This window comes from Stylophora pistillata, chromosome 13 (genome assembly GCF_964205215.1).
Source record: "Stylophora pistillata chromosome 13, jaStyPist1.2, whole genome shotgun sequence".
Taxonomy (NCBI): Eukaryota; Metazoa; Cnidaria; class Anthozoa; order Scleractinia; family Pocilloporidae; genus Stylophora; species Stylophora pistillata.
Window position 1 is genome coordinate 8,581,403 of NC_142531.1, and position 11,657 is coordinate 8,593,059.

Below are 11,657 nucleotides of genomic sequence, written 5' to 3' on the forward strand. Positions count from 1 at the left end.
GCTGGACTCCTTACTCGGCTTATAAAGTCTTTGTTTTTAGTCGTTTTAACTAGAAACAAAGTTTATTTACTTGTCAAGGAAATTTTACCCTTAATAGACCTTTAAGTGCCATTGTAGAAACACCAAATGATAACTTGTGTCTGCGGCAAAACGAAAAATTAATTCCAAAGACTTAAAGTTTTCATTTAGACTCCTCTTTTGATAGCTTTGACGCGTTCTTTCGAACTGTTTGCGATACTTTTAAATGACGTCCATTGCTCAAACTCATTGTAAGGTGAAAGTTTCAGGCGAGATGATTGATGAAATGTTGCAAGAACCTGGTGAACACCATTCTTAGTGCGGGTTCTATACCAGTGAAATAAAAAATTTCAGTTAACAGCGAGGAGTGTTGGCTATTTTGATAAGACCAGTTGCACTTTTTGCTTATTTTCCCTTGGTTTATCTGCTTCTCATTGTTGAAAATACGGGCGTGTTGCCTTATTGTGGTAGGCCGAGGCTCGGTTTTCCGTATGCCCACATCTGTAATAAATAGTAACAAGCAAAATTCTTGTAGAGGCCAGGATTTCATTAACCAGTTCATAGTATCACGAAAAATATTCCACATCTAACATGTGGGTTGAAAATAGGGAGTGTCCCTGAGAAGGTATTGACGTTAAGCGTAAGTTATTTTCAACGAAACGAATATTAACGTTGTTATGAAACGAATTGGACTTACCGCACAATTGAAGTCACCACCTGATTATTGGGATTATCGGGATACGGGATATTCGGGTAAAAAATTATAGGGATACGGGATGTTCAAGGGAAATATTAAAAGGATACGGGATAGAGATTCCTGGAGATCGAACTGGGGTTATAGGGATACAAACCATAGGAATTGACGGGATACTTTGACACCCCCCACCATCCTCCTTCCTTAATGAGACCTCCAAAATCTCTAAAAATAGAGAATCGTGTTGTTCTCGGGATGAAGGACCCTTGAGAAACCTCTTGGCCAGCGATTGAGTGTAGCAATATTGCTTTGGGTCCAACATTTTGATTCCTCTGGAACTCAGTGATTGACTTAGAAGTGCGAGAAAGATCATAGTCCTGTCTAATCCCCCATCACAATAATTCAAAGGAACAGAATTAGATACAAGCGGCAAGGTTACGTTCCGATGAATTTTGTTTTCCCATAACCTCGTTCCTAGGGCATAGATTTCCACGTTTGCTTAATAACTTGAACTTTGAAATGCCCCCAATGAAATGGAGATCTCTTCCTTTCGTTCCTATGACTCAAGATATAAAGATTTGGGGAAAAAGTCTCAGCGTCATGATTCGATGTAGTGGCCTCGTTCCAATGAGCTCCCTTTCTCTACTGAAACGGCCCCCCCACGAATTTATAAGCGTCACAAGCTTTGCAGAAGTTAGTGTCCGCCATGTTGGTGTCCCTCGGGTGTCAAATTTATGAATAACTAGTCGATTTCTCTGGTGAAGCCCTCTCTCTTATCGCCGTATTATTTCGCCAACTACACGCATATCCAGAAAGAAAAAAGGGATAAAAGTATCTGGCATTCATCTTAAGGTATTCCAGTGCTCTCTGAGTATGCCGAAAGCTGAGAGAGTTGGAAGGAAAGATGTTTGCAAAAGATCTCGGTCATCGAGGTTGACCCTGCAAGCATACCAGCCGAGAAGTTTAGTCCAAAATGCTTGCCTCCTGTGGAAGTGTCGGACGTGCTGAGTTACCTCGTTCTTGAGACCATCTTCTACACAAGAAGCAGTTCAAGGCGTTCAAGAGCCTAGAGGCGTTTAATCAAATGATGTCGGGATTTGTAACCTCAGTTGTAGGCAAAGTAATCGTCGGAAAGTATGTCGTGAGAGCACGAGTTTGGCATTCACATCATGTGAACATTTGGGTCATTTCCGAAAACGATGGGACTATTTTGTCAGCCCATTGCTTGGGATGCAAAGCTGGACTGGCTGAGGCATGCTCACATATCGTGAGTGTTTTATTTTATGTTAGAGGCAACTACTCGAATTCATGGCAAGCTCGCTGGGTGTCACGAAAACTCAGACACCGAAAACTCAGATCCCTCGAAGTGTTCTCCAAGCTTCCTAAGTGCTCCATAATTCGATAGTGCATAACATAAAGCATGAACCAATTGTTTTATAAGATAACCGGTGGAATAATGCAACAAATCCGACGCGAAAGACGGACAACAATATCAAGAGTGATTCTTCAGTGAAGCGAATCGTGACGGCGATGATGCCGAGTCTTCTTTCCCGTTGTTTTTCTCTTTCTGCCTCATTTAAGAAGTCTAGCCCAAGGGTCGCAAAATTGTCTTCGTTTTGGGACTGGTGGGCCGAGTCTCTGTTTGTATCAATTATTATCGCGAAATATTTAAGAATTTTAACAGAGCGACAACAAGGATCTGTGCGACGAAGTACAAAAAAGTAAACAAACGTCCCTTTCGGCTCGTCAAAATCACGCCACATTTGAATACTTTGGTGTTGGAGCGAGCGCATTTGATCCAGTTAACTGTGAACGAAAAGCTCAAAATTAACGGGAAAAATGGAGGAAATCTAAGCGAAATAAAGTCTTGTGTCACTCTAAAATGTTTTAATGCTCAACCATCGGACGATTTTTCGAAACGTGCAACTTGAGGCCTTGTTTTTTGCTGCTTCAATTGGATCAAGACCCAAAAGGTCAACATACACGCGGCATTACCAGGAGTGATCATGAGTCGAGTTTATCTCTTGAATTTTCGAGGGGTCTGAGTTTTCGGGGTCTGAGGTCTGAGTTTTCGTGACACCCCAAGCTTGCTTGCACTCAGGTAAAATGCTCATGGACTTTGCCGACATATGTCAATGAAGTGCCGTATGCGAGGGCTAAAGACATCGATTTCTCATCGGCTAAGAAGCTCAAAGAAAAGCTCGACCAAAAAATCGCGCATCTACAACAGCCGCAAGCCTCGAACCATACAACAACTTTTAGTTCCTCCTGTTCTTCCCCTTGATTTGTAGTGATCTTAGGTATAGCGCATTAGATCATATATCTAATTAATTTTGCGCTATAGAAATAATAAAATTATTATACGAAAAAATCCTTAGTCTTCATGCTCTCCACTTTTGCTAGAACAGCCAACCACAATGCATAAAACCATCCCTTCTTTCTCACATGAACTCTTCGTTAGATACGGTTTGTTTACGCTCGAGGGACACCAAGATGGCGGATAGTAACCGTTGCTAAGGTATTGGTCACGTGGGTGAAACCCAAGGATTCTACATCAGAGATAGCACTGCCAGATTAAATGTACACTGAGATCAGCCGTGGCTCACCTTCCTTTAAGAAGTTGAAAAAAAACTTCACTGCAGTCTCAAGTTCAACAAAAATATCCACATGAGTGCACAGTTCCCTCATGAACGAATTATCTCGTCCAAAAATTTTGCCATCGTTCATTCGGCGGGTCATTCTAGCCAGGAAGGATCCACGGATTATGCCCTTTGTAAGTCTTCTTTATCCTTTTGAAATCATGACGAGCTTTGCCCACCAAAAAAATTTATGGAAATTAGGCTTAGCCGGATCTGAGTTCCGCCTGGCAATTATTAACTGTAAGAGAAGATCTCAGTTCGCGCCCACAGCACGTTCAAGGTGTTGCGGATGAAGTTTCTGTAATTACTTTTTGGCACTTTTCGGCGTCAAAATTGCATAGTTTGGGTAACCCAAAACCCTTAAGCTGACCTTTCTTGTCATAACACGAATGTTTCCCAGAAAGGGACACGCGGTAATGTCGGTGTCTCTCGTGTGCAGGCATATTTTCAGGTAAAGCCCTCGCGTGGAATCAACTCATGTTTAATTTAACGCTCCTTTTATGCGCACAATGTAAGCCAAAACAACTTTATAGTTAAACGTAAAGATCAGAATATTTTCTTCTAAGGATGATAAATGATCGACGCTGAACTAAATTATACGCTGAAGAAAATGCAAAACAGCATAACATGTAAAAGAGGAAATTTGGAAAAATACGAAGTTACGGAAACCATGAAAATCTTCGATTTTTAAGAAAGGAAATTTTTATAATTCCAAGCTAAGTAAGCTTTTCTAGTGTTTCATTCTTTAAGGCTTTGTGTAGAGCGGGGCCTTTGTTTTATAAACCGTAAAACTTAGTGACAAGTCGAAAGGGCTCGCTCTTGGTTATGTTATCAAAGAGTAGAGTGACACCACGGTGATCTTCCAGGTGTTTGATCATTGTCGCCGCTCGTGGTGTACTTCGCTACTTAGGTGAGCGAGATCGACGTTCTTCCTCTCTTTAATTCTGACAGCTGTGTGAAAGACCTGATCCTTACAATGAAAAACGGTCGATTGTGCTTTTTCAGTGGCGGCTTTAACGCTCGTCCATATTCAGCGCTTATCCTAACCATGCATGGCATCTCTAGCTATCTACAAGACACGCTGCGATGTATTATTCGTCCATGTCCAACACAACAACTGCGCTAGTGAGATAGAGAATCGAAAGATCACATTGTTGCGCTCGAGGCAGAGTGCGCTAAGTTTGCCAAGTTCTACAATGGACTACAGATCGTACGGCCTCCCGCAAGAATAAGGACAAGGTCTATCAGTTACAAGCAATGGATAAGTGGAATTGTAAAAAGTTTTAATTCGTCCGTGCATCGAAAGGCCGATGGTATGTAATTTTGCTCTTTTCCGTTCTTCACACACTCGAATAGCTGTTAAAATTAAATTTAATTGCGGGTTGTGCAGTCAAACTGTAACGTCGCCCAACATGGTTTTAGTTAAACCAGTGTCTTCTGAGGCGCTTCCACCAAAATAATTTAGAAGGGAACAACAGCGCTAACCGATTTAATATCTTCTCAAGAACATGTCAAAGTCTATTAAAACGCAGAAATTAAAAATAGTAAGAATTGGTGGTTCATGTTAAAAATCATTAAATAACAGTTCTCAGTTTGGCTCGATAGTGCTGTCACTTTGCACTAGCTGTTCATAGTGACTTACTCATTACTTTCAGTATTTGTTCGAGCTTTTCTTCGACGAAATAGGGGAAAAACTCGCAATTCACCTCTAAAACAAAAATAATAAGCTCTTCTCCCAATTGGACACCAGATATGACTGCGTAGTGATAATTGCGTTGTACGCGAAGTTGCAGTGTGAGAAAAATGAGTGAGGAAAATAATTCTAAGTGCTGTACAGCGCGATTTTTAACATTGATTACCTAGCTAAATGACCTGCTTGTCTTAGATATTTATGATAATATAGGAAGGTCCCCAAGGAATACTAATAACCCAGCGTGTAATTGTGATTGACAAAACCTGATAACTCAGGTTTATGTTTGAAAGAGCAAATCATTTAGTACATTTCACTCCAGAAGTAAATAATCTCTTAACTTTCGTAATTATTATTTTGGTTTCAGGCAAATGGTGTCGAGTTGAAAGATACTAAGTTCCTGAAACATACATCCAAGCTTTGTTAGCAGGCATGCTGAATGCTTTTATAAACGTGCGAGGGTAAAAATACATTTGCGGCCCCCTGTATGGAGAGAAAAATCCAAAGTTTTTTATTACAGGGATGGTAGAGTGAATGATGTTATTTCTGGTCTGAGTCATCAAAGTTCTGTACCATTAGAGTTAAGAAAAGAAATCGGGGGAATATGGAGGTTGCTGCAAGTAGTAGCTGTTAAACTCTCAACAAGCTTTACAGGCGGCCAATTAAAGAGCATGGGCAAGAAATCAAGCATGATTCTCACCCAGTAAACTAAAATGGTTGTTGGCAATTGAGATGGACGAGAAACCAGGGAATTTGAAGTAATCTGGTGGCCTGATCTTTTCTCAGGCACTAAAAATGGGAAACTGACCTTGCGATTTTATGTTCCTAAAGTGATACTTTGATTTCAATGATGTGTAGTACACAGTCTAGTTGACTTGTTCGTCATGTTTCCATAAATTTAGCAGCTGTTTCTTGGCAGTTTTTGTAAGTTTGTAAAATGTGTTTTGCATTTAGAGGAACAAACTCGTCTGTAGAAGGCTAGGATTAAACCCTGAATACAGCAAAATGACCCTGTAATATTAATGCAATTCATGTCTAGCTGGGCGCACTATACCCTGTTGCCCTTCATTCTGTTGTAACCAAATTCAGAGGAAAAAAAACACCTGGAGAAACTCTTAGAGGGATAATATCTGTGGACTTTCACCATTTCTATGGTCATCAGGAATGACAGAATAAAGCAGTAACTGTTCACAGTCTTAATTCACTTAACTGAAAGAATAATGAGTTGGAGGGAACTATAGATCATTTTTTTCCAAGCATCTCTAATAATTCATGATGGAAATAATAATAACATTGATAACAATAATAATAATGATAATAATAATAATAACAATGATAACAATAATAATGATAATAATAATAATAATAATGATAAAAATATTTACATTGGTTAGAGAAATAATGTTCATTATCCTGATGGTTATAATTCCTATGATCATTTCCATTAATCTAATCATTAACATTATCATTCATATTACTATTATGATTATTTCAATGTTTATCTATGAACAAAATAGTGTTATTGTTAGTCTAGCTGAATGAGTATCCAAGTGATTGAAACTGGGGCAAAAACAAATTAAGAAAAGACAGAAAAACCCCAAAAACTGTTCAGGACTGCAATTCTTGAGTTGGCTCATTGTGAAAGGTTTTGGGACTTCATTAAGCAAGTGCTGTCTGTAGTGGGCCCTGTGTCAAAGAGAGAAGAGTAGCAGCTGAATTAATAATAATAATACTAAGGACAATGATAGGATTGATGGACCAAAGTCACCCTATGACTAATAACAGATGATACGTGACAAACAGCATAAGCAACACACTTTTCAAAACAAAAAGAGCAAGCTAAAACTGCTATCAGATAAAAATAACTGTCCATAAAAGACTGACAGCATAGAGCTGAAAAAAAAAATAGGGACTGGTTCTGCCATCAGATAACAACAGTCCATAGACTGACCACCCAAGAGAAACAGAACAGATCGGTGGTTCTGCCATCAGATAACAACAGCCCATAATGGACTGACTACCCAAGAGAAACAGATCCACCTGTTAGTTCTGCCATCAGATAACAACAGTCCATGGACTAACTACCCAAGAGAAACAGAACTAGGCAGGTGGTTTTGAATCAGAAAAAAACTATTTAAGACCTCTGTACAATGTGTCTTAGAAAATCTTCTGCATTCTAACAATTTATTGAAGAGACAAACTATCAGAAACACTTGAATTTCTATTTGGGGGGAGGGGTGAGGAATTAAATGAAAATCTACTTGCCTGAGCATGCCATCCTCACTGAGTAGCCTATTTCAATTTGAAAATGATGATCACAATAATAAAGATAATGATAATGATAATGATAACAATAACAAATCATTATTATTATCATTTATATTACTATTATGATTATTTCAATGTTTATCTATGAACAAAATGGTGTTATTGTTAGTCTAGCTGAATGAGTATCCAAGTAATTGAAACTGAGACAAAATAATCTCAAGAAAAGCCAGGAAAACCCCAAAAACTGTTCAGGACTGCAATTCTTGAGTTGGCTCATTGTGAAAGGTTTTGGGACTTCATTAAGCTAGTGCTGTCTGTAGTGGGCCCTGTGGCAAAGAGAGAAGAGTAGCAGCTGAGTTAACAATTATAATAATAATGAAGACAATGATAGCATTGATTGACCAAAGTGCCTCCGACTAATAACAGATGATACGTGACAAACAGTATAAGCAACACATTTTTCAAAACAAAAAGAGCAAGCTAAAACTGCCATCAGATAAAAATAACTGTCCATAAAAGACTGACAGCATAGAGCTGAAAAAAATAGGGACTGGTTCTGCCATCAGATAACAACAGTCCATAGACTGACTACCCAAGAGAAACAGAACAGATTGGTGGTTCTGCCATCAGATAACAACAGCCCATAATGGACTGACTACCCAAGAGAAACAGATCCACCTGTTAGTTCTGCCATCAGATAACAACAGTCCATGGACTAACTACCCAAGAGAAACAGAACTAGGCAGGTGGTTTTGAATCAGAAAACAACTACTTAAGACAAGCCCTCTGAACAATGTGTCTTAGAAAATCTTCTGCATTCTAACAATCTATTGAAGAGAAAAACTATCAGAAACACTTGAATTTCTACTTGGGGGGAGGGGGGTAAATAAATGAAAATCTACTTGCCTGAGCATGCCATCCTCATTGAGCAGCCTATTTCATTTTGAAAATGATTCAATCACAATCATAAAGATAATGATAACAATAACAAAATCATTAATAATAATGATAATTACAATAATCATAACAATAACTACAATGACAAAGTCCGTGTTAGTCTGGCCTCTACCTTGCAGAAAATACAGCCCACCAACTGAAGCTGAATTCTTTAAAGGCATTGTATTCCAATTGGTCATTGAGGCACTCAAGCCACCTCACCACGACAAGGTACGAACATTGAGGTGGAAAAAAGGGTCTGTAAAATTGACTCCATGCTGATTCGAGATGAGAAATCTGTGTAAATTCCACTCCAAGGGAATTTACTCTAGCCGATCTTTCGGTAAGTTAGGAAGCGAGCTCTTCGGAGTCGTGACTGAGTTTGGCGCCAAAAGATAAATTTTTCGCGCCTTCGGGCTCAAAGTCTAGCGTGGCGGAGTTCACCAGATTTACGATAGTCATAAATCCCGCAGATTTAATAAGTTCGTCGGGGATTGTTTATTACGAAGAAGATAGACCAGCTATTAGACAGAACGTGAACACAACGTGAACGAGGTCGGGAATCCTGGCTAACCCCACTACTTCGAACGATGAGTTGGCCGGCTGAAGTTCCCGTGTCGCCACACTTTGGATTTCGTCGGGAAATATCTTAAGTACATCGCATATGAAATATTTACGCAAAGGAACGTCACATACCTCTTTCAAAAGTAGATACCAATGCTTGCAAGGGTCAAGTGTGGCACTTGTAATCCTGCAAAGACTCTGCGTGGTTAAGTTAGCCAGTGGAAAGCCGCACGTCGAAAATCCGACTGCCTCTATGACTTCATTTCGTATGGTTTCGAAATCGAAAACATGATGCTTTTCGACATTTCGACATGAAAAATCTCGTCGAGGTTTAATATTATAATATTGGTAAGAATTTAACCAGGATACGAGGCCAAGTCGTGCGACCGCCACAGGTTTTGTACCAAAACAATAACATCGTGTACTACGATCGCAAAGCGTGAACACTGATCGATCCACCAAGTGACGCAATACTGGAAATTCGATACGGTTGTTATTCAGGTCGTACGGCACATGAAAATTGCGATATCTTTTGTTACTGTTTTATGGCAAACCAAGCGAAAGAATCATACCTAAATAATCGAAAGAGAGGCTTTTCGAATACGGCGCCTCGCCGGTATTGCCTCTTCTGTGAAAAGGAAGGATCTTTGAAAGACTACGTGATTAAAAATGTCGTTATAAGGAAAGGGGCAGAAACAGAGAAAACGCAGTATTTTATGACCATTACGCGCACAACAAACTTCATTTCATTTCAAGATTTTGATTTTCATCGCCAACAGATGACCCCGCGTTAACTCGCACGCAATCGCGTATCTCTCGTGGATTCGTGGACGCTAATGTGTATAATTACATTGTGGTGTAATTAATGTGATGACATCCACCCAACGCCTTCTTCCCCAAACCTCGGCATCAGTTTACGATGCCTGCTGAGAATTTTTTTCTTGAGCAAAGCTCGTCATGATATCAAAGCTTTGTTTCGCAGATTCTGCTGTTTCTCAAAAAAGAAATAGGTGCTCTGTCCCTTATGTAAGCGCCCTGTTTCGAATAAGCACTCTCCTTTGACGTATCAAAAGTGAATGAGCGCCCTAGGCTCTAAAACGAATCATTACGTCATTACGCCATGACCACAAATGGATACTGTGACTCCAGGCAACCAATACGAGTGATAAAAGATTAGGATCAGACTTCAACTCGTCAGTAAACGCACTTGATTTCGGTTGTGTTTGCTACAATCCATAACGGAAAGGAACAATAGACGTCAGTCCAAGGAATAATTGCACTGCAAACCTGGCGTTTTTCAGGTCAGTTTAAGGTAAGCCAAAACAAGAAAGTTCATTTATTTCAAACGGCTTTGTTGTAAAGGTGGAATATATCAAGTCTCATGACTAACGTACTGTTTGGCGCGCTCCTCCGGCTTCAACCCGTGAAAGTGAACTGATTAAATCGAGATAATAACCAATTTGCGATCAGCTTTAGTAAACGAAATGTGTTGAACCTGGAAACATTTCACCGTTTAAGTGAAAATTTTGGGACGAACTTACCGTTGTTGAAATCAAATAGAGTCAAATAGAGTCAACCACACACCAAATTCGAAAATTTAACCAGTTTATTTTGTGACCCAGTAAAAATGGTAAACTTGAATTACCGGGCCGTAACTTTCAGTTATAGATCTGAGGCCGTTACGTTCACGTTCCACATGTTGTTTTGGGTTATGAACGAAAACTAAGACAGTGAAAGTACAGCAACTTTTAGTATAATAATAACTGACAGCGGAAGGGAGCTGTCCCAAACACTAATCACGAATTTTCGAGATTTTGTCAAACGCAGTTTACCAAAAGCAGCTCATTACTTGCTCATATCACGCGGTTCACGATGTACTCGCCCTTTATCTTTCTTTTTCTGAAGCGTTTCTTATCATTTTCCAAATTAACTGTATTGTCCTTAGAAAGACTATTAATAAATGCACATGCCATACTTTCCGCAGTGAATTCGTTATCGCATTTCCGGCCATTTTTTCAAACATAACGGAATTTTGAAAGCAAAGCTCCAATGCTAACCAAGTAACATTGAAAACTCTTTTCAAAATCATCGGGTTCATCAGAAAGAAAATGGAAGTTTTAGCGCCATCAGATATTTGACCTATCCAGTTTCGTATTGGTTTCTTATTGTCGTTAGGGGAATATTGATTTGTTTTGTCACGCAAGTTGTAGAAAACTACGAAAGGTTAACTGACTTTGATCTTAATGCAATGCACTTTTTTTTTCTAAATTTATTTAATTACAAAAAGAAAAAGAAAAACGCCGTACTTATAAATTTTAATTCAAGAGTTTTGATTGGCTCATCAATGATGGTATATGAGCCGTTATTTGAACAAATCAAAACACATGAAATGGTATTAACCATTTGACCCCCCCCCCTTCCCCCCTGGCGGTGACTAGCATCTTATTACCCTTGACTGAATCAAAAGTTAACGTCAAGAGAATAAAGAAAATTACCACCAACTAAAGAAACTCTTGATTGTCAAACAAATTTATCTTGTCATCACCTTAGGAAATATATAGAGAACAGTATGGAGAATGTGCTTCCTAATCTTAGGGTCCAAAGGTTTAAGTGAGAGAAGGAGCTGCCGAATCGAACAACACAAACATAAATGAGTTCTACTGAAGTAGTATTTAAGAAAATTTGAAAATGCGCTCCTTGTATTTTGCTTATAAGATTTGAATCAGCAAGAGAGAATTATGGAGGGATAGAAATATAAGATGTGAGTGAAACATTTTGAAGTTTTAACCTCTGTAACATCTCCACTGAGTCCACTCAGAGTTTATCACAGTTTGGTTAATAACTTCGT

General features: G+C 39.1%; 2 protein-coding genes and 1 long non-coding RNA gene across 6 annotated transcripts in view; 2 read left to right on the forward strand and 1 right to left on the reverse strand.

The window, feature by feature from the left end:
* Positions 1 to 43: 43 nt before the first annotated feature.
* LOC148717479 (uncharacterized) lies at positions 44 to 3,568 on the reverse strand. The gene is made up of 2 exons (XM_088743988.1): positions 3,319 to 3,568; positions 44 to 519 (listed from the first exon to the last, which is right to left on the reverse strand). The coding sequence occupies exons 1-2, from the start codon at positions 3,449 to 3,451 to the stop codon at positions 284 to 286; spliced, it is 369 nt and encodes a 122-aa protein (XP_088600114.1). The 5' UTR covers positions 3,452 to 3,568; the 3' UTR covers positions 44 to 283.
* Positions 3,569 to 4,529: 961 nt separating this feature from the next.
* LOC148717480 (uncharacterized) lies at positions 4,530 to 6,700 on the forward strand. Its single transcript, XR_015994938.1, has 2 exons — positions 4,530 to 4,664; positions 5,409 to 6,700. It is a non-coding gene; the product is annotated as an uncharacterized LOC148717480 (long non-coding RNA).
* Positions 6,701 to 9,968: 3,268 nt separating this feature from the next.
* Positions 9,969 to 11,657, forward strand: part of LOC111332378 (glutathione hydrolase 1 proenzyme) — a 30,796-nt gene continuing 29,107 nt past the window's right edge. The window contains exon 1 of one of the 4 annotated variants that reach the window (XM_022937695.2): positions 9,969 to 10,121. The gene's annotated coding sequence lies outside the window, so the exon portion shown is untranslated. The remainder of the gene's footprint in view (positions 10,122 to 11,657) is intronic. The other 3 variants (XM_088743983.1, XM_088743984.1, XM_022937696.2) reach the window with 3 other exon arrangements.

Excerpts from the sequence above, each read along its gene's own strand:
- LOC148717479 (XM_088743988.1), bottom strand. The coding sequence starts at position 3,451 with ATGACCCGCCGAATGAACGATGGCAAAATTTTTGGACGAGATAATTCG. Across the intron at positions 520-3,318 it reads TTTCAACTTCTTAAAGGAAG|ATGTGGGCATACGGAAAACC; the intron begins GTGAGCCACGGC and ends TATTTATTACAG.